This window comes from Aethalodelphis obliquidens, unplaced genomic scaffold (assembly GCF_003676395.1).
Source record: "Aethalodelphis obliquidens isolate GAN/ISIS:26980383/991018 unplaced genomic scaffold, ASM367639v1 scaffold13, whole genome shotgun sequence".
In the NCBI taxonomy this organism is placed as follows: Eukaryota; Metazoa; Chordata; class Mammalia; order Artiodactyla; family Delphinidae; genus Aethalodelphis; species Aethalodelphis obliquidens.
This window is the reverse complement of record NW_020837957.1, coordinates 35,211,659-35,234,910: the sequence shown is the minus strand read 5'-3', so window position 1 is coordinate 35,234,910 and position 23,252 is coordinate 35,211,659. Positions and strand designations below refer to the sequence as shown.

At 39.3% G+C, this 23,252-nt stretch overlaps 1 protein-coding gene across 3 annotated transcripts in view; it reads right to left on the bottom strand.

Moving 5' to 3' along the window:
• CDC14A (cell division cycle 14A) overlaps positions 1-23,252 on the bottom strand; it is a 182,930-nt gene that overhangs the window by 144,969 nt on the left and 14,709 nt on the right. For 2 of the 3 annotated variants that reach the window (XM_027114476.1, XM_027114475.1), the window contains exons 3-4: positions 19,436-19,511; positions 6,077-6,169 (exon numbers count right to left, since the gene is read on the bottom strand). In XM_027114476.1, coding sequence (XP_026970277.1) covers positions 6,077-6,169; positions 19,436-19,511 — 169 coding nt within the window. Of the gene's footprint in view, positions 1-6,076; positions 6,170-19,435; positions 19,512-23,252 lie in introns of those variants that run through there. The other variant, XM_027114477.1, reaches the window with a different exon arrangement.

Genomic DNA, 23,252 nt, shown 5'->3' with positions numbered 1-23,252 from the left:
TCATCACATTAACAACCTTCTGAGTGTTACTGAGTCAAGGGAGGATCTAAGTGTGAAAAGGGATGGAAAGGAGGGAAGACAAGCAGAGAAAAAGAGGCGAGCAGCCTTCAGCTCTTCAGGCGAAGTAAGACAATGGCTCAGAAAGAGATTTGGAAGGCCACACAACTTTCCTGCCTAGAGCACCAGCCACTCCTAAGTGCTTAAAATGCCAGGCACTGCCCTGACACCTTCATGAGCATGACCTCCTTCAGTCCTCACTGCAACTATGTTAGGCGGAGTGTTATTATCTCTGTTTTAAAGATGGAAAAAACAGGAGTTTGGATGAGTTAAATAACTTGGTCAAGACACACAAAAAACAAGTGAATTCAAGGCCAAGCCTGTGGCTCTGCTGAAGTCTTTGCTCTCAACCACTACACCAGATGGAGAATGGCTTCTCTGCAATTAGTAGTAGACTTAGAGGTATAATATAACTGCTAAGACCTTAAGTATGGTCTACAAAACAAATAGCAGACATAGATATGGTTGGAAAGTCTACAAACCTTAGCCTTGTCATCCCTGATTCAGACATGACATCTGGTTCAGGCCAGTCCCAGTTAATCCATAATTAGACCCCTTATTTAGCAATATGAGGCCTTAACAAGTGCGTTAAGGAACACACAATGTGGTAACCAGAATCCTCCACATAGCTGAAAAAATTCTTAATTCTTTAACTCTGAATTATTTTCCAATCCTTCAATCATCATGGCCTGCTCCAAATTCTCCTTGATCTCTTTACCATAGTTCTGTGAACCGAACAATACAGAAACAAGTGAGGATTTGGTCTCTAAGCATGTGGCAAGAGACTAATTAATTCATGATTTTAATTTTTTAAAAGTCATCTTCTTCAAATTCATATGGGAGTATTTTGGATGCTATGATAATCTAAGCATCCTAACTCTAAAACAGAAACTGCACTGAGTATTGTCCTGGAAGGGAAACATCTTTCCAACAAAGTCTTAAAATCTGAGCCCTCCATCTCAAGGAGCACAACGTCACAGCTTAGGGATAAAGAGATGCTTCATGAGTGGGGACTGCCCTGAAATGGGTGCCTGTCATCTGCCGCGCGTCACTGTGATCTCCAGTGGCCACATCATTCCAGCAACTCTGGCTTTCAGATCACCCACAGAGAAGGGTTTGTGGATTTCCTACTGAACATGACGTTCTGTATTTTATCTCCTTTTTGATACTCATGACACCTCTAGGAGATAAAACATAAAAAGGCTCTCCCTCACTTACAGATAAGGAAATAGAAACACAAAAGCTTCTGTGACATACTTGAAGTCATGATCTAACGGAGAAACCACAGGCAAAGCCCTGACTCTAGGTACATAATGTCTGCACAAGATGTCACACTCAAAAGCAAGGGATGATAGTTGTACAACAATATGAACGTACCTAATACTACTGAACTATACCCTTAAAAATGCTTAAGATGCATCAAAGAAAAAAAGATTTTTGGTAACTCTGTATGGTGACAGATGTTAACTGGATTTGTTGTAGTGGTCATTTTGCAATTATTTGCAGATATTGAATCATTTTGTTGTACCTCTGAAACTAATATGTTATGTCAGTTATACCTCAATAAAAAATAATAAAAAACAAAGAAAAATTATTAAGATAGTAAATTTTACATATAGTATTTTACCATAATAAAAATAATTGAAAACAAAGTTTATCAAAAAAGAAAAAAAAAAAGCAGCAAGATAGTGATGTGACTTTGTATACAGGTACTGTCCTTGGTCTATAACCTTTGCTTTGATTCTGCATCTTTAAAGATCATGGTTGAGGGACTTCCCTGGTGGTGCAGTGGTTAAGAATCCGCCTGCCAATGCAGGGGACACGGGTTCGAGCACTGGTCCAGGAAGATCCCACATGCCGCGGAGCAACTAAGCCCCTGCGCCACAACTACTGAGCCTGCACTCTACAGCCCGCAAGCCACAACTACGGAGCCCAAGTGCCACAACTACTGAAGCCCACACGCCTAGAGCCCGTGCTCCACAACAGAGAAGCCACCGCGATGGGAAGCCCGCACATCGCAACGAAGAGTAGCCCCCACTCACCACAACTAGAGAAAGCCCTTGTGCAGCAACGAAGACCCAACGCAGCCAAAAAATTTTTTAAAAAAAACAACATGGTTGGCTCAATCATTACTGCAAATATTTCTGGTAATGAGGAAGACATGACTTTAAACTTTATGTCCAATTTGATCCAATTTGATCATTTTCAGTTTCTCTCTGAAGTTACCCAAAGAAAGTCACCTTCCTTCTTTCTTTCATATTTTATCATTCCATTATTCATTCATTCAGTAGATATTTATGGAGCACCTACCATAGGCCAGGCACAGTTCTAAACTGATGCTCAGTGTTCAAGTACCGAAATAGTTCCATTCCAGTTGGTAAATCCTCCAGTCCCCTCCAGGCTGGCCACCTCGTCTCTTCCCTGAGGCCCTGCCCCCAACCCTGGACTTTCCCATGATTCAGCACAGCAGAAAGGCCCCACTGTGGCCAGTTTCCAGTTCAACTGGTGAATGCCTGGGCCTAACCCCTGATTAAATAGTTTATCACCTCCTAGACACAGCAATGAACAAAACAGACAAGGTCCCTACCCTCTAGCCTAGGAAAGAAATAACAAGTAAATACACAAATGAACCAGATAATTTCAAGTAGTAGAGTACTACAGAACAATGACTAAAACAGCAAAGGGCTAGAGGGTGACTGGAGGTGGAGGAAGCAAGGTAAAACTCAAGAGAAAGTCTCTCTGAGGAGGTGACATCAGATCAGATGGAAGAAGCAATGCAAGGGTCTGAGGTAAAAACCTGAGGTGAGAGAGAGAGAACAGAAATATCAAGGCCTTCCGGCAGGAGCACACTTGCAATTCCACGGCTAGAAGGCCAGCGGGATGGGAGCATCTTTGAGTAAGGTGATCACAGAGGGAGAAAGGGCCAGATCAGGGAGGACCTTCATGGCATTGGTAAGGAGGCTGAATTTCATGCCAAGAAGAGCGAGCGATCATTAGACAGATTTGAAAGAGGGCAATGATCTAATTTATAGTTTTAAAACATTACTCTGACAATTGTGTAGCAACTGGATTAAAGGAAAGCAAGGGTGTGAAAAGGAGACAATGTATGAAGCTGTGGTGGGCATTCAGGTGAACGGTGACAGTGGCTTGGACTAGGTGATAGCAACAGAGAGGGAAAGAAGTATTCTGACTCAATATGTGTTTTAGAGTTAGAAATTACTGATGAGTACAATGTGGGAAGAGGAAACAACAGGAATCAAAATGACTACGATCCTCTGATTCAGTAAGTTGCTGATGGTAGCTCATTTACTAAAAAGGCAATGAGTAGGGGAATAAATAGGTTTGTGGAGAGAAGGAATAAAAAATTCTGCCACAGTAAATGTGACATATCATTTGGATATATTATGTGGTGCTATCAGACAGGCAGTTAGATATTTGACCTTGATAATAATCCTGTGAAGTAGACCAGAAAACCCTGGTATTAACCAAATTTTACAAATGAGAAGAATAAGGCTCAGGGAAAAAGGCTTGTCTTAGTACAAATTAGTCGTCAGTGCCCCTCGATAGAGGGCTGATACCACATATTAAAAAGAGGAACACCTTCACAGCTGGGGATTCTGAAAAATACACATGTACATAGCTCACCCCGTTTGGCTACACGGCTACTCCAAAATTAAAAGTCTTTTATGCCCAAGAAGATTCCCCCAGGAGATTATGACTTACCCAAATAGCAATATGTAATACATACGAATCTTAGCTGAGATGTATGTATAAGGCCATTACTGTCTTCTTAAAATACTTGAGTCAACTATTAAATGCATACATATAATACAAAGGCAGGCACAAAATTTTCTTTAAGGAAAGTTTACAATTCCTGGTTCTCATTTTTATTAAGGGTTTTGTCAAAAAGCTTTCTGGGGAACACATTTCTCAAATTTGAAAAGAAAATCAGCTGGGAAATGACTAGTAAAATAATAATTACACTGCCTCTCAGGACCGTAATCAGCATTTAAGACAAGCTCATGCTGCCCTCAGCATTTCCTCAGACTGCTTTTCTTTCATTTGGCTGCTTTAAAGTGGTGGAAACTTCTGCATTAGAAGATATATTTTATCCCCAAGCTCAACGTATCTATTAGAACTAAACTTCCATTCAAAATTCCAAAGGTGCCATGCTGAAATTAAGGAAGACACTAAAAACAGGAAGGACGGGCATTAAGAAAGAAAATAAGAGAAAGAAGGGGTGAAGGAGGGGAAGAGCGGGGAAGGAGCGAGTAACAAATGACCTCTTCCTGATGGCAATCCCTGTGACAAAGGACTCTCGAATAACGTGCTCAAAAACATCACAAAACCCCTCAGGAAGACAGGCTTGTTTACGTGGCTTGAATCCAGAGGTTATTACAGACTCTCCATAATTTAAACACGGTGTCAATTATCAGTTTCAAATAAATAGTAATTATCAAAGTGAAAAATAAGCATGCCTGCTTAATTCAGCTTAAACCAGCACTTCACTGAACCTTCATGCCAACAGCCAGCTTTTCATGCATGCTCTTAAAATAAAAGCAAGAGCCTGGCTGGCGCTACAAATAATCCTAGTATCCTCAGAATTGGAAGGAAACTTAGAGGTCATTATATCCAACCCTCTCATTTTACAGATAAGGAAACTAAGTAAAGCTAAGAAAGATAAAGTGGCTTACCCCTCATCACAGAGCCACTTTAGGATGAAAAACTGTGCTTCTGATTCTTAGTCATGATTCCAAATAATATAGCATGCTGTCTATGGAGCAGGAAAGAAAAGTACCACAAGGGATGGCCCAAGGCTTTACTGTAGCCACATCCTGATGAGAAAAGGTGGACAGAGCTGGGCATCTCAGTTCTGGAAAAAAGGCCCCGGGCTGCGGTCTGGCTGTCAGCCTGCCACTATCCTCAGCCTACACCCTGCAACAGCTGACAGTCTTTTCAACAGCACAGCTGGGCTTTTTCCCCCAAAGCTTTTGGGTTGATGTGGCAGAGTTTGATGTCTAGTAGCTGGTGCCTCCTTCCATCAAGGTCTTCAGAAGGAAGCCGCTGAAAGGTCATGCAGCAGTGAGCTTCCAGGCTTTAGAGAAACACCGACCTTCCTGAAGGATGAGAGGGAAAAGGACACCTCTCTCCCCTGCCTGCCCAATCCCAGTATATATAGAAAATTCTAGAAGTATTCACAACAAAATTGTGTAGCACATGGGCTTCCCTGGTGGCACAGTGGTTGAGAGTCCGCCTGCCGATGCAGGGGACACGGGTTCGTGCCCCGGTCCGGGAGGATCCCGCATGCCGCGGAGCGGCTGGGCCCGTGGGCTATGGCCACTGAGCCTGCGCATCCGGAGCCTGTGCTCCGCAACGGGAGAGGCCACAACAGTGAGAGGCCTGCGTACCGCAGAAGTAAAAAAAAGTTTAAAAAAAAAAAAAATTGTGTAGCACATTCACGTGGAACTCACATTTACATTTTAGTGCCTACAGAGAACAAAATTTCTAATCAAAATTATTTTTGAAAAGTCATGTCTAGTCATTAGGGAAGTTGCAATATAAGCAGGATTTATATTCAGTTTGCTTACTGCAAACACTTGTATAGATAAATAAATGGACTGATAAGAATAATAATGATGATCCTTCCCCATGCAATCAAGGATTTCCTCTTATCCCCAAAAAAAGGAAACCATTAAGTCTTTAATAATCTTCCACTACATATTTTTTTCCTGTAAATATCCTTTCTGGGTATTCTTTTTATTAAAAACACCTATACAACTGTGGAATACAAGCTACACATTGCAGTCCCAAGATTCTCTCATTAGCTAATGGAAAATAAGATCCAAGAGTAAACAGATGATCAATACTGGTCCACACTTTCCATTCCAGATCAATTCCCAAGCTGCTAATAATCTTCACCATCTCCCAATTCCACTGAAAAAGTGGCCTGGATTTTATCTGACAGTGTTAGCATTCCATTGGCCTGATTATAGAAAATAATCATGAAAAAAGTACTTACGGCATAAGCACCTATCAAAAATGCTGCATTTGCTCTTTTCCGTTGGTCAAAACAGGTGTAGTGCACAATTTTCTTTCGTGATAAACTGTATGACTAGAAAGAGGGAATAAAAAGAGTTCGTGTAACCACAGAGACAATTCACAATCAGTGAAATTTAACAACTTTCGACTTCAATTTCTATGGCATTCATACATAAGTTGTACGGGATGGAGGGATACTAGCTCATACTTTTTACAGCTCAATCATAATGTAAGAATTAGAGCATACCAAATATATTTCTCTCCAAGAAAGGAGAATGATACAATGGGAGATAAATTATTGGCATCTTTATTATAGCAGGAATCATTTTTGAAGATTTACTCTTGATCTTATATGTAAAGTCTATTCATCCTTTTTCATTCCCTAACACACCACACCCACTCCCAGAAAATTTATCTATGCTTTTCATATTATGCCATTTGTTTTTAAATGTGTCAACCAATCTATTTTCCTCTCTAAAAATTTTTAAATGTCTATATTAACCAGAGCACCAATATTAATATTTTCTTTTTATAATGTTCTATTAAAAAATCTCCTTTTAATTACCTGAAAATAAATGGTTAATGGAAAAAAATGAACCATCAAAAGGATTATGTCAGCAAACATCTTAATACAATAGCCATATATTAAATTCATGGACTCAAATGAACAGTTATTAAGCACCAGCTGCTATACGCCAGGCAATATGCTGCATGCTCAACTAAATCCAAAATAAGCGACATAGTATATTGTACGCATGCTAAACATGAAAAGAAGGTAAAAACAAAAAGATCTGTTAAAATGAAATCAAATTATTAGTAAAAGTTCAAACATAAGACAATGAAAACATGATACAACTCAATGAAATCCACTCCATTTCCTCATATTTCAAAACAGTTATATGGTTTTCCTCATATTTCAAAACAAATGGTTTTCAAAATACAGACACATAAGTACATTTTCATATTTATCTATAAATTCATACCGACTAGAAAAAGGCAGCTTTTTATACTCTACACACTAACCACAACCCGCAGAATATCTGCTTTTAGAGCCCCCTTAAAAATGTAAGAACTCAACTATATACCTTTCTTTACCCTGCTGTTTTCTACAAGGAAAAGAAACTCTTCTAAAACTCTGAAGTCCATTCTAAGATGAAACAGCAACATTCTGGCTTTAATGTGTAACCACAGAAAACATAGTTCTATGCATCATGGCTGTAAGCCTAGAAACCCTCACCGTCCCAAGTCAGGCATTTCTTTGATAACCAAGAATCATGTTCTGAAAATGGCACTGCTCTTTTTTTTTTTTTTAATTTATTTATTTATCTTTGGCTGTATTGGGTCTTCACTGCTGCACACGGGCTTTCTCTAGTTGAGGTGCGCGGGCTTCTCACTGTGGTGGCTTCTCTTGTTGCGGAGCACGGGCTCTAGGCGCACAGGTTTCAGTAGCTGTGGCATGCAGGCTCCGTAGTTGTGGCTCATGGGCTCTAAGGCACAGGCTCAGTAGTTGTGGCACACAGGGTTAGGTGCTCTGCAGCATGTGAGATCTTCCCAGACCTGGGCTCAAACCTGTGTCCCCTGCATTGGCAGGCGGATTCTTAACCACTGCGCCACCAGGGAAGTCCAGCACTGCTCTTTTAAGTTGAACTTTTAAAAATAAGTGTTTGCCTCAAACCTCCTTGAGGTTTGGTCTCTTATTACCAAAGTCCTTATTTCCAGACAAGCTTACTAAAATACCCCTATGATATAAAGTTTAAAAGAGTACATTTAAAAACAATAATAATAAATTTTTTTTTAAAGAGTACATTTTATTCAATTCAGGTCAGTGGAGTTAAAGCACACAAGTTATCTAAAGACTTCAAGGTCACTATCAGTGGTGTTGACACTTGTCTACTTGCTTTCTCAATTTGGAATTGTTACCTGCTGGACATTTCTCATTTGTTTGTTTTTACCAGTGATTTATCTCCATCAATAAGTTATGTTTGATTTATTGAAAGAAGGATCAAGGCTCTTAAGACCTAAGCTTCTTCTACGGTCTCTAAATCCTACACTACCTAGGGGCTTCCCTGGTGGCGCAGTGGTTGAGAGTCTGCCTGCCAATGCAGGGGACACGGGTTCGAGCCCTGGTCTGGGAAGATCCCACATGCCGCGGAGCAGCTAGGCCCGTGAGCCACAACTACTGAGCCTGCGCGTCTGGAGCCTGTGCTCCGCAACAAGAGAGGCCGTGATAGTGAGAGGCCCGCGCACCGCAATGAAGAGTGGCCCCTGCTCGCTGCAACTAGAGAAAGCCCTTGCACAGAAACGAAGACCCAACACCATCAGAAATAAAAAAATAAATAAATTTAAATTAAATCCTACACTACCTAAAGACTGCCTTACAGAGGCCATGACCCCGTTAACATGAGTCAGATGGAACACAAGGACTCAGCTCTTCTGGCTCTCAGCCTCTCACTATTTTCATTTCCTGGATCCCTGACACACCTCTGAGGAAGTTTAAATTATCTGTTTCGATGCCCTTTTCTACTAAGAGTTTAGGTTTCATAACAAGCTACTCTTATCATTAAATAATGTGGAATTAAATTTATTTTACAAATTTACTCACCAACAGTGACAAACTCCTATTGCTGTTTTTTCATCGCCAATGGTCTTTACTGTTGGATTGTTTTTGAACTTTTTGTGTTTGCTTCTTTTTTGTTTTTCTCTCTATTCTAAAGTATACGGAATGCAGAGAACCATCCTACAATGGGAACCGTGAGGACAGAATTCTGAAGGAAACTTTCTTTTTACTGTATACTTATACATTTTTTAAAGTAAACATAATACAAATTAAAATTTTAAGGGAAGAATTTTTTTTACCTTTACAAGCTTTCAGAAATTATATCAGATAAAGAATATTCTTCACAAAATCTACCTAGAAATTTTAACTATTTTAAAATACCTGGACTTCCCTGGTGGCGTAGTGGTTAAGCATCCGCCTGCCAATGCAGGGGACATGGGTTCGAGCCCTGGTCCAGGAAGATCCCACATGCCGCGGAGCAACTAAGCCTATGCGCCACAACTACTGAGCCTGCGCTCTAGAGTCCGCGAGCCACAACTACTGAAGCCTGTGCGCCTAGAGCCCGTGCTCCACAACAAGAGAAGCCACCACAATGAGAAGCCCGCGCACCGCAACCAAGAGCAGCCCCCACTCGCCAAAACTAGAGAAAGCCCACGCGCAGCAACAAAGACCCAACACAGACAAAAATAAAAATAATAAATTAAATAAATTAAAAAATAAAATAAAATAAAATGGAATACCTCCTGTTGGAAGCTGCCTACAGGATGCAAACATAATTGACTTTTTTTAAAACATCTGTCACCCTACCTACTCACAAAATTTTTTTTCTTGTGATGAGAACTTTCAGGACTTACTCTCTCAGCAGCTTTCACACATGCAATACAGTGTTATTAACTGTAGTCACCATGCTGTACGTTACAATAACCGACTTTTTAAAATGAGAGTTCTCTATCTGACTTTCAGGAAAGCTTTTAAAACTCCTAGCATTTACCTTGCTTAGGGTTAGATATTTTGGAATTCAAGTGTTTTTCTCAGCACTGCAAGTCAAGAAATGATCTTCTGTTTAGTGAAGCTTGGCCAATATCTCCTAGGTCAGATCACAGAGAGGTGAGTTCTCACTCAAGGAATCAAAACTAATTCAAAGTGAAGGATAACAGAGAAAAATCTTATATATTACAAGCCTTGTCCTAATTTCCCTCCCTGTCACAGCCAGGCCTTCCTCTTATGGGTCAGCATATCCCAGTCTTGCAGCAGTAACGCTGTTCAACAAAGGAGATATTCTGGTACTAGGATGAAAAATTTCAGGGATAACAAAACATTTTGCCAATCGTTTAGCTGGTGCTTTATATGATTGAGTTGATCTACACAACCTCTTTAACGTTTTCTCCTTCTAAATATTAAACATGTCCTTATCTTAAAAACAAAAACTACCTATTACATATCAAAGCACACTGATAACTAAAGTGCCTTTAGAGGAACATTTGGCTCGTCCTTCGAGATCTTTCATATGGAAGAACTTTACCATGCAAGAAAAGAAAGTCCTGCAGACAATAGGACTCTATTTTATAAATGAGCCCCGTAGATATTTTTTCAAGTTCTGCTGTAATATCAGGAGAATTCCATGCCTCCAAACTGGACAGTTGCCTCTTCCTTACCTGGCTGCCACCCCTACAGTCTGGTGTACCGGCCACACCCTTCATGGAGATTACTTGCTAAACCATACCATCACCTCTGGCTTTTAGTGAGCTCCTTGCTCTAATACAGATTCTTTCTGCTTTACATGAAAAGCTTAGAGATTACAAAAACACTGTGCACAATAGCAAAGTAAAGTTAGAAATTGGTAAAACAAATGAATATAGTCTTAAATATAAAGAGGAGGATGTCACAGAAGGAATGCTAAGACCTCTGGACTATTTGTCTGCTCTGCAGCAAGGCTGCACGTGACCCATTGCAAATTATAACATGCAGCCACTATCCACACTATATTGTAGATTTCTATCTGGAAACTGGAGTATACAGCCTTGTGAATCTTCTTAACCTAAGTGGACACAGCCAGCCCTCTATAATAACAACAACAACAGTAATATTTATTAGTCACTTGCTACATGCCATTATTTCTCAAAGCAGTAGGACAGTGCCAAAGGGGTCCAGTTTGACCAGACACAGAGTGACTCCCAAACCAAAGGTCCTGGGCAAGGCTGAAGTATAATGAGCATGCTGTGTCTCTCTTTTACCAAGAGAACATAAGCCTGGAGCCATGGAGGGCCTGGCTTAACACACTTGGCCAATGGCTCCCAGGCCAGATGAGAGAGTTGAGTGCTCTCCACAACTGTGGTAGACGGGAGGAATCCAGAACTCTCTCACTGAGCTTGATAACTTGTGTGAACCTTAATTCTCAATTATAAGGCCATAACAAGTTTCACGGTTCAAAATTTAAATAATTCTCAGGTTGAACTGGTCAATAATTTAAAAACTTTTCAGAAATAAAAAACAAACTAAATTTCTATCTAAATTATATTACCATATTGTATTTCATCCTCTTAACAGACTGATTCAGAGTCACCTAGAGAGCTCATTAAACCACAGATTGCTGGGCCCCACCCCTAGAGTTTCTGATTCAGCAGGGAAGGGCCAGAGAATATGCATTTCTAACAATTCCTCGGTAATTAATACTGATGCTGCTGGTCCAGGGACCACACACTGAAATCCACTGTGCTAAGATATTGCTAAATTTTGGAAAAGAGTGCATGAAAATGTGGGAAAAGGCCCCATTCCTGGAAATGCTCTATATGGATCCTAAAATACCATCCATCTGGTCAAGTAGCCCCAAAAGACACTTAAATTCTTTTAGGAACTCCAAATCATGCCATGTGACTTTTAAAGGTATGTTATAGAAAACATATTTCCCCAGATTCCTCAGAAAACTTTATTACAATTTGTAAATTCTTGCATTCCAGCTGATAACACCTAAGGAAAAAGTTCCTTTAATGTTTCAGTAACTAAGCTGCTTTAAATGGTGTTATTCCAGGGCTTCCCTGCTGGTGCAGTGATTGAGAATCCGCCTACCAATGCAGGAGACACGGGTTTGAGCCCTGGCCCAGGAAGATCCCACATGCCGCAGAGCAACTAAGCCCATGCGCCACAACTACTGAGCCTGCGTTCTAGAGCCTGTGAGCCACAACTACTGAAGCCCACGTGCCTAGAGCCCATGCTCCACAACAAGAGAAGCCACGACAATAAGAAGCCGGCGCACCGCAACGAAGAGTAACCCCCGCTCGCCGCAACTAGAGGAAGCCCACGCACAGCAACGAAGACCCAACTCAGCCAAAAATAAATAAATAAATAAATAAATAAATAAATAAATAAATAATGGTGTTATTCCAGAGGTTCCAAATTCAGATGCTCTCAGGGGCCAAGAATTTAAAGTGGGTCTGCTGGGAAGCTAGAAAAGCATGCCCTACCCAATGCAGACTTAGGTCTCATGCAGGAATCTGGGCCCAAATAAGATACCACAATATATAAAAGAAGCCAGAAATCTAAAATTTAATGAAAATTTTCATAAATTACAGATGTTGACCATAAATTCAAAATTTTTAAACAGCATTCATGCCAAAAAAAACCATGTCTGTGGACTGAAAGCAGCCCATAGGCAATCAGTTTGCTGAATCTGAGTGCTGGGATACTGCAGCTGAAGAAAGTTCTAACGATCCAATCAGCATGAATTGAGCACCTGTTGTGTGTCAAGCACAGTGCTGAACAACATGGTAACAAGGGAAGCAGAACCCCAGTCTCTAGCCTTCTAAGTGCTCAAAGTCTAATGAATATTTGATGCTAAACCAGGGGAAAATATTAGCCAAGGCTTATTACAAATGGAAGAGAATAACTACCTAGGGAGGCATTCACAGCACAGCAAGGTCCAATGGAATGATCTTAATTACAGGTACAATAATTGTTTCATTTAACAAGGTAAAAAAAATAGTAACTAAAAGATGGGATTTAGTAATGAATATCTATCAATTAACATAAGCAAACCTATGGAAATTTCCAGACCTGTACTGCTTACCTGAGTTAGAATTAAAGTTCTACCACTCTTACGTAAATCATGACAAGTGTGTAATATAGCATATAAATGTTTGATGGTACTTGTAAACCCAAGTACAATGACTGCCATTTTAGAAAAATACAAACGAAGATGAGGATATTGACCCCAGACAGACATTTTCTATCTCAGAAAGGAAAGCTATGTGAAAAGTTGCATTCTAATGGGATCATTCCTGGTGAAAAACAACCCACCGCAACTCAGACAGAGAGAGAAAAGGATGACATGCTACACAAATCACAAATACCCTAGGCTATCCTTGAGTTATGGTGACAGACACAAATCATGCACTTGTTCAGTTTAGGTCAGGAGACCACAAACTACTTAACCATTCAAAATTAAACGGTGATGCAATTAAGCTCAAAGCCAGAAAACAAAAGAGTTAATGGCCAATTTAAACAAAAACAGATTTTGGGGGCAGCCTTTCGGTAAAGTTGTTTGCCATGCTTAAAAGTAAAATCTTCAAGTCGAGTGGTTAGAATGGGATGTTTAAGCTGTGTCATTCGGCCTGATTAAGCTAAGGAAGACATTAGTGCAGCCTGGATTATATGCCCTTTAATAAAAAACAAACTGAGCCCATGCACTTCCCTAAACAAGCAAGCTCGGCCAATGATGGTGGTCAGATTAAGTAGATTACAGCACAGGGACCGTGGTGACCAAGGCATCATTCTCTTACAGTGACTAGGCTAGCCCAGTAACGGCCGCAGCAATCAGCGTCTCCAGAGCAATCAGTGGTCATTCCATTGCAAAAGCGATAAAATGAACAGGTCGTCCTGTGAGCAGCCATGACCTCTACATGTTTTACCTCCAACTTCCCCAGGAAAGGGATATTCTTGAAAATTTTCTTTGGCTGTACAAAACAAAATACGGTTTATGTTTTCATTTAAAGCTAAAATAAAACAGATCGAAGAGTTTATTTAAAAAGAAAACGGTGTCTCTTTATGGTCCATTTTGTTTCAAACCCAGTATGTTTCATTTAATGAAATGGCACCTTTGATCAAAGTAGGAGTCAAAACATCAAGAAAAGTTGCTCATAAAGGTTAATCGATCAGGCTGATAATATAGTTGAAGGTATTTGGGGATTCTCTATAAAAGGGGGTTTTCTTGCCTGAGGCTTCTGAATGGGCATAAGGGCTCCAGGCCTTGCAAACTCTAGGTAAGCTCACTCCGGTGGGAATTAACACTTTTAGCACCCCTGAAACCTCTTTAAACTACATGAACACTCTCCAGAATGTAGCTTGCTCTTCTTCCCCCAAAAGCCCATGAACCTGCAACAGAAGATAACCTCATGAAGAAATCTTCAACATGTTTTTGTAGTTATAATAAGAGGGTGGTCTGATCACTGTATCAAAAGAGTGCTTGTGTACAACCACCTGATACCGTGGCAGGTACCTGGTTACCAGATAGGATTACTGCACTGATTCATTCAGCAACAAGGACATTCCCTGAGCCCCACCATCTGCCAGGTACTTTCAGTGCTTTAATATAATCATCCATTTCACCATGCCCCCCTCCCCTTTTTGCTTTTACCCTGAAAGGGCCATGTTTTGTACATTTAAAATTACCTTTCTGGCAATATTCTTTTAAATCTTTCTAAATTGTCCCCAAGATTACTGTGATTGTCCTGTTGATTCATAAGAGCAGGTATTAAAAAAAAAAAAAAATCACTGCCCTAGAAAACGTCCCCTTTTTTCAGAGACACTCTTTTTTCCCGCAGGCTGGGGTTTTATTTTTCTCAGAGGAAAAGTGAAATCAACAGTTAAAACTGTGTTGATTATTTTAGAAAAAGCCAGTTCAATCATATTATGTTTATAAAACTGTCAGATTATTGAATCAGTAATTGAAAGATTTTCTTAACTGATTAACTTTGAAAAAGGTACTCTGCTTTTCAAAATACCACTACCTTGTCTTTAATTACTACAGTCTTCTCTTTTAGAAGCTCATATATTCCAGCCCAGTGTTCTTAGCACTGTCTGTGCCACAAATCCCTTTCAGAACCTATTAAAAAGTTATGAATCCTCTCAGAAGAAAAATGTAAATACATACAAAATTTTATACATAATTTCAGGAGTTTATGGATTCTTTGCAGTATAAGATTACAATAATGGGTCTAGCCTATCAATCATTGATGACATTTTAAATTAAATAACATACACAGTTTTGCAAACTGTCCTCACTTCATTAAATCTTCTTCTTTTGACTGATTCCCTTATTATGGTAACTCTTGACCAGAAATAGCAAACTACTACCTATTACTGTATAACTCTTAATACTTGCATTTTTTAAAGTATAGTTTAAAATGAGAAACAGGGTTTTTGCTGGTGGTAGTGGTTTCTGATTTTCGTTTTTTAATCTAAGTAAATGTGTAATGGATAATTTTCCATTTTAATTCATATAATTAAAATGAAGGCCATTGGGAAAAGAATGAATACAAATACACACACAAAAAAAGTCAGTAAATCATCACCTCAAATCATCAACTTTAAAAAAAAACCTTTTAACATATAAAAAATAAGAAAAAAAAAATAAGAAATTTGGGTTTGGAATAGAATGTACTGTAAAATATTACCTATCTACCTAAGGTATCAAATAAAGGGGAAAAAATAATAAGAGGTTTACTGGAAGAAATAAAAATTTCCAAAGTAGAAAATAAAATGCGCCTCACAGAGTTAGGAAACCACACAGAAAAAGAATTCTAAGAAGTTCTTTGTTAAAAGAACAGAAGTTATTTAAGTTATTTTAACAAAAGTTATTTGTTAAAATAATGCCAATTATTCAGAGAAGCAAAGGAGTTTGAGGACCAAGTCAGTGGCATCAGATTGGGTATTTAAGATGTCACTAGAGCAGTTTCAGCACAGTTAGGAAGACAAAGGTGGGAGAGCAAATGATAAGAAATCAGTGCGAAGTAAGGATGTAATCATGCTGAGGGCAGGATATTGAAACCTCTAGAGGCAAAAGGATGGAAGAGGATCTGTAAGTCATGGGGATAGTGATAAGGCCAAAGCAGTTTCTGTGTGTTTAGTGACCCTGTGCTGGACACTTGGAGACAAAAGTCTCCATCTTTTGATAAGGCATGCCTCCATCCTCTAGGAGCTCAAAGTCTAGTGAGAAAGATAGATGCAATTGAAAATTGCAAATTATAACTGAAATTATTATTTCAATTAAAATTAAAATTACAACTCATCAGTAACAGAGATCTGCACAAAGAATTACAGGAAAACAAAGGAGGCACCTCCCACTTTGTCCAGCAGCACAAGGAGATGCTTACTAGATGTGGTGGTGCTTGCACAAGGTCTTAAAGAATGAGGAGTTATCAAACCAGAGGGCAAGGGCACTCCAGCCATACTGGATGTCACACGCAATTGTGTGGAGCAGCGCTGTGGTTCGGGGTAAAGTTCAAGGCTAGGAGCAGCAGGGGTACTGCAATCTTCAGTAACTCAGTAAGTTAGTGCATGAAGTCACCCACTGGGAAGATGCCAAGGGTGGGAGTTGTCAAAGTGAGCAAGACAAAAGGCATGGAAGTATGGTGCCAAAGGTCTTACCAAAATGAGTGACTGTGGGCTGCAGACAAGAGACATCGGAAGGGAGCTGAGAGCCTAAAAGAATAGGGAAACTGAAGGCCTGGAGATTACACAAGCATGAGAGAGACGATGTGGGAGGCGTGTAACAAGGAGGGTACATTCAAAATCGGAAAGGCTAGAGTCTGGGTTCCAAGAGGCAAAGCAGCCAGAGTGGCAGGAACGGTCACTGGAGTAAAAAAGAAGCAGAGGAGCTATGAGGCCACCACGGGACAACAAGGGGAAGTTAGTCAGGGCAGTGCAGTGGGTGAGTGCAGGAAGATGATAAACCAGAGGCTGCAGCTACCAGTGAAGGTGGAGAGAAGTGTATGAATGATGCAGTCAAGGGCCTGAAAACCGGCTCCGACCTTACCCTGCAGCCTTGGGCAAGTCACATGCCTCTCCTGGGCTTCCCTTTCTGCACCTATGAAATCAGGAGCCTGGACTAAATGGTTATTTGGATTCCTAAAATGATATCGGATAGCTTTCGCATATGGAAATGATAGCTATGAGGCTGAGAAGATGTTCGTAAACTTTGCTGAAGAACTGTCTTTATTGTATCTCCTATCAGAATTCACGAATGTTACCTTAGTAACTTTCTTTTGTATAGGACTTCAAAATTTACAAAGCTCTCTTACACATATTTTCTAACCTCTGTACATATATAATCCTAACCACCTTTCTGTGAGAGCTCTATAAGCCCTATTTTAGAGCTGAAGAAACAGATTCTACAAGGCTGAAGCGACTGCAGCTTTGAATTGGTAATGTAAGTCTTTTTCTCCTGATAAAGAGATTCTACTTGGTATACTTTATTGAGATAACCCATGACTTACTAACATTTAAAATTCATTCCCTCAGCAAGTAACAAGGGTCCCACTAATTGTACTAAAGCTAAAAAGGTCATTCATTCCAGGCATCCATCAGATTACCTGATCACTGAAATGAACAGAGGGGACTGTCTGAACTTTATTAAATTTGTATAATGTTGAAAGAAAGCTTTGTAAATGAAAAATATCAAAACAAGTCCTTGTATATGCTTACCCATACTGTTTAGTATAGACCATGACAGTAAAATAGTCTTAATTCAATCCATCTACTCTTATGTACTTGTTATATAGAGCACTGAGTCAGACCAGAAAATTTGTTTTCCTGATAATGATTCCTTTCTCTTCAATCATTCCAGATAGCAGACAGGTTCCACACTGTTGATTATAATACCCAGTTCATACCAACTACATACTAACAGGACCAATCAAGAAAGTGAAGAAATTCCTAGGTCCTCAAAAGGAAGAAATGGCTTTTAATTACTTATGAATTATCCTTTCCTTGTTCATTCATCCATAAAAAGTCCATTTAATATTTTTTATTAAATCCTTTTGGGGATATTATTTGCTTCCTTGGTGATTACAAAAATTTTAACTTTATCTTTTAAATGATAGGCAGTAGCTTCTTTTCTGAAAAACGTAAGTAGGTTTAGAAATTGAGTTATTTGTAGTGAGGTGGATGGACCTAGAGTCTGTCATACAGAGTGAAGTAAGTCAGAAAGAGAAAAACAAATACCATATGCTAACACATACATATGGAATCTAAAAAATGGTTCTGAAGAACCTAGGGGCAGGACAGGAAGAAAGACGCAGACGTAGAAAATGGACTTGAGGACACGGGGAGGGGGAAGGGTAAGTTGGGACGAAGTGAGAGAGTGGCATGGACATATATACACTACCAAATGTAAAACAGATAGCTAGTGGGAAGCAGCCGCATAGTACAGGGATATCAGCTCGGTGCTTTGTGACCACCTAGAGGGGTGGGATAGGGAGGGTGGGAGGGAGACGCAAGAGGGAGGAGATATGGGGATATATGTATAGCTGATTCACTTTGTTATGAAGCAGGAACTAACACACCACTGTAAAGCAATTATATTCCAATAAAGATGTTAAAAAATAGAAAATGAAATTTAAAAATTTAGTATGAATAAAAAATAAAATTTTTTAAAAATGTAAGTAGGTTTAGTTAAAGGAATGTACATACTATGTATTTCTGAGTCAGACACTACTTTAGAAATTAATCCCCTAAAAAGTTGATTACAACAGATCTTATGTGATTTTTGACTTTAAAAATCTCTCTTTGGTATCATTCCATGTCCATTTAGCATTTTGAGATCAATGGCAAAAATCTGTGAATTCATATTTTACAGGAAATTCTCCATGATAGACTGTCTTTTATACCTAAGTACAATAAAAATCAATCAAATCAAAAGATTATCATTAAGCAGGTAATATATACAAGGCACTGCACTATGTCATGCCAGAAACATTTTACCCAGCAGAAAGATTAAACTATCCAAGCATTATAATTTAGTGGTTATCCTCAAGAGCATGCTGTGTAGATTTCACCTTGCAAACTGAAACATTTAAGATCCCCATTTAGAAAATTGAGAGAAAAAGATAAATATTTCTTTCTATGTGATGAAGTAAGTTTACCAAAACTAGGAATATAGATGTCACTCTTCCTCATATATGCTTAGAATTTAAGAGGGAAAAAAAGCCACATGTAAAATTTAAAAAATAGAGATGAATAGTGAATGTATGACCCAAATTTTGTCATAACAGGTAAAATCCATGCTCTATTGCTGCTAGTTGATCAATCTCACTTGGCTGTTAACTCTACAGAGGTGACATTCAAGAAATACACAAAAATTTCAATCTTGATCAGATAGAAAAAGCTTATGCTCCAGAGCTCCTGCCGTGCAATGATGAGCCAGCCCCCTTCATCGCCTGGTAACAGTGTCCAGAAGTGGACCTGAAGGTTTCAGAAAAATCATCCTAGGAGGGAATTTGATAAACTCATTAACAACAACCTGAAAGGATTTGAGTTTTCTTTCTTAGATCACTATTTCAATGACTTCATTCAGCTCATGTTTCCATTGATCCTGAAAAATGAAAGAGGTTAACATGTCCTTTGTGGGGTAATCAGGTAGATCAATTTCAACTTCTAGGTGAACTACTCACTTAAATTTCCAAAGATCAAGATTACCTAACTAAATGGTATATGCACAGCAACCCCACTGGTTAGATTTCACAGTTCAAATTTTTAATACCAAAATATAAACATCACCACGATACTCACTTTTAGTTTCTTGTTTAGTTTACAGCAGTATCTGTACACCATTGCCAAGTTCAGAGGTCCAAAATCTGCATAGAAACTGAGATTTTTTTTTTAAGTAGTATTTAGTAAAGATATTTTCAGTAACATCAATGCTCATTTTTATTTTCATTAAAGTTACAATCAAGTTTCAATTATCTTTGGGAATAAAGGTTAGTATACGACTGAATCATAATAATCCAAATAACTAGTGATTTCACCCTGCCAATGCCCTCCAGTTACTATAACCAGTCTCGTAACAGGGAACTATTTGGACAGTTTTGAGTTCCACCTCCTTTTATCTCCCTGCCAGGACATTAAGTAAAAGAATTAAAAAGCAAGCACTGAAAGAACCAATATGAACAAAACATATATGTGGCCTACACTCCTGGTTTTATTTATCACCTACTTAGTCATAAAGCACATGTACACTAAGTTCTAATTCCAACTATTCCACTCAAACTTTGCTCTCAATTTTCAAGTATCTTAAATCCAGTGGTCTTATTTTCAGTTTCATTCTCCTTGGACTTTCTGTATTATATAACACCCTGGCTCGTCTCCTTCTCTCCACCCCTTTACATCTCCAGGATACACGCATCAGTCTGCAGATCATTTGCTGTCATGAATTAAACGATAACACTATGGAAAACAGATGGCTCCTAACCCAAGACCCAACATCAGTTTTTCCCATCTTCAGCTACCTGCTGGACTTCCCATCTATGGGTCCTTCCATCACCTGGAACTCAACCCATCTTTCCTTCAAATCAGCCCTCCAGGCTGAAAACATTTTGTTTCTCCCAGTTGCTCAGACATGAAACTTCCTATTAATTTAGTTCAAATAAATATTAATTTAGTTATTATATATCAAATAAGCTACTACTCTAAGTCATCCCTTCCTTTTCTATTCCTACTTTAGCAACAAAAGTCCAGATCTTTCTTCATCTCACATCTTTAGTGTTTTAATTCTCTCTCTCCTGCCCAGTCAACCTATATTCCACACTAGAAATTAATCTTTATAAAATCTCACTTCTCACATATCCTCTCACTGTTCAAAAATGTTTAATGGCTCTTTACTCCCTTCAGAATAATTCCTTGGCTCAGAAATCAAAGCCCTAACCATCACAGCCCTAGCTTCCAGGCTGATCTCTCCTAATAGTTCCCATATGGAATCTTCATTCCAACAAATATGTCCATTCCTCATTCTCGAATACTCCATGCATATTCTTAATCCAAGCCGCTGCTCAGATTGGTCTCCTTGCCTGGAATGCTCTCCTTTTCTCTTTCTACTACCCTCTAGTTTCCTCAAAATCCAGTTCAAGTCCTACCTCCTGCACTCACCCTAAGAGAAAACTAACCATCCTTCTCTCAAAGTTCCCAAAACTTACCATCTGAGCCACTGTTTTGGCCCACGACACATACCATCACATACTATGAATTATCCTTTTAAATGAAGATCCTACCTGGCCAACTACAGTGTAAGCTTCCCACTCAGGGACTGGACATCTTGAGAATGTCCTGCTCATAATAAACTTCAACAAATAAGTCTTCATTATGACTATTTTGCTCATTAATGCCCAAATTCAATTTAGCCTAGACTATAAATTTACTAAATATCAACACGTTTCCAAAAAAAGCATCCCCAAAAGACATTTAATTTTTTAAATAAAAATTAGGATTTAATTTTTTCTGCTACCCAAATTACACTACCATAGATATGTCATTACAAATCTGCCAAAAGCCTCTTGCCTTACTTAAGAATACTATAGTTGGGCTTCCCTGGTGACACAGTGGTTGAGAGTACGCCTGCCGATGCAGGGGACAGGGTTCGTGCCCTGGTCCGGGAGGATCCCACATGCCGCGGAGCAGCTGGGCCCGTGAGCCATGGCCTCTGAGCCTGCGCATCCGGAGCCTGTGCTCCGCAACGGGAGAGGCCACAACAGTGAGAGGCCCGCATACCGCAAAAAAAAAAAAAGAATACTATACTTGTATATTTTATCCATCTTAAACAAGTAGACAATATTTTGGCCCTTATATTCAAGGTAACATGAAAATTAGCCGTTCCTGCACACAGGTTTCATGAGAGTAAGAGTAGACTTGCCAAAAAAGGAAACCTGCAAGAATTTGAAATTAAAAGTTCTTCTATTTCTAGTCCCCAGTGTGATGCTGTGCTCTAAGTATAAAAAAATACCCATGAATCCAAAATGAACTATGCCTACAACAATTACCGACCAGTTCAAGCCCTGTCGACAAGAATCCACTCAAAAGAACCAAAATGAAAAGACTGTACAAATAAGTATGTACCAGCACTGATTAAGGCAGCCTTGTTTATATCACAGAGATTTCCTTATCTTTGGGTTATTGTAAGCAAAACTCAACTAATATATCTTATTTTGCTACTTGAACATGAATTTTTTTTTTTTTTTTTTTTTGCGGTACACGGGCCTCTCACTGTTGTGGCCTCTCCCGTTGCGGAGCACAGGCTCTGGACGCGCAGGCTCAGCGGCCATGGCTCACGGGCCCAGCCGCTCCGTGGCATGTGGGATCTTCCCAGACCAGGGCACGAACCCGTGTCCCCTGCATCGGCAGGTGGACTCTCAACCACTGCGCCACCAGGGAAGCCCTGAACATGAATATTGAGACATAGGACTTTAAGGTAAATCTGGAATTTTTAGTTAAGATTATTTCAGCTTTCTTAACTCACTGTGAACAAATTTTAGGAAAGCATATAGAACGCAGGTCATCTAATTCCAGTTTCATACTAACCATTATAAGCCGACTTCAATTCCAGACTCAAAGCTATTCCTAACAATAGAGCCAGCTTAGCCACACGTACTTTTGGAAGCAACATGGTTAATGAACACACCTATTTCACCAAACAACATGAAAATAAACTGGTATACTCCAACAGCACAGGAAAAAGTAAATCAAATACAAACCTCGTCCTTAAGTTGATCTGCACTCTCCAATATGGCAGCCACTAGCCACACGTGGCTATGTAAATTTAAATTAATTGAAGTTAAATAAATTAAAAATTTAGTTCTCCCATCATATTAGCCCATTTCAAGAGTTCAAAAGCCACATGCGGCTAATGGCTACCAAGATGTACAATACAGATATATAACATTTCCATCACTGCAGAAAATGTTATGTGCTGATAGACAACACTGATCAAGATTTAAAAAAAAGAAAGAAACAAAAAATAACAAACAACTAGAGAAATATAAATAAATAACTTATTTAAAATAACTAGAGAAATAATGAAGCACCATGAGTGAGGTATAGATGAAATGTTTAAGGACAATGTCCTTTCCTTTCAGGGGCCCACATTTTTTCCCAACAGTGAGATTAGGCTCTGGTAATTCTTGTCCCTTCCTGTTCAAGGGGGTCATAGTTCCAGAAAGCCAGTTTGGGACCTAGGACAGGAGAGGGTGGAAAAATAGAAGAGGACCTAGTCCCCACTACCCTTCACAGTCCCCCAAAGAGACAGTTAGCTCAGAGCATCAGATAGCTACAATGAAAGATGTATACCTCTATCTTGACCACAGCCCCAGGCTAAGGGTAGAAGAAAAACAAGCAATCCTAACCTAGAAGGTTTCTAACCTCACAATACCTTGAAGCTCAATGAGCCAGCGTTTATATCCTACAAAAGGAGGGATGGCTTTCAAGTCACACTAAGAAATTCAGTCAAAAATTTTGCACAGCCAAGAGCAATTTAGAACATGTCTTCAAAAGTCAGAATTGTCACAGACAAATATAATGCCAACAAACTCTGTCTTAAGGTCATTTTATATATCCTTTCCTT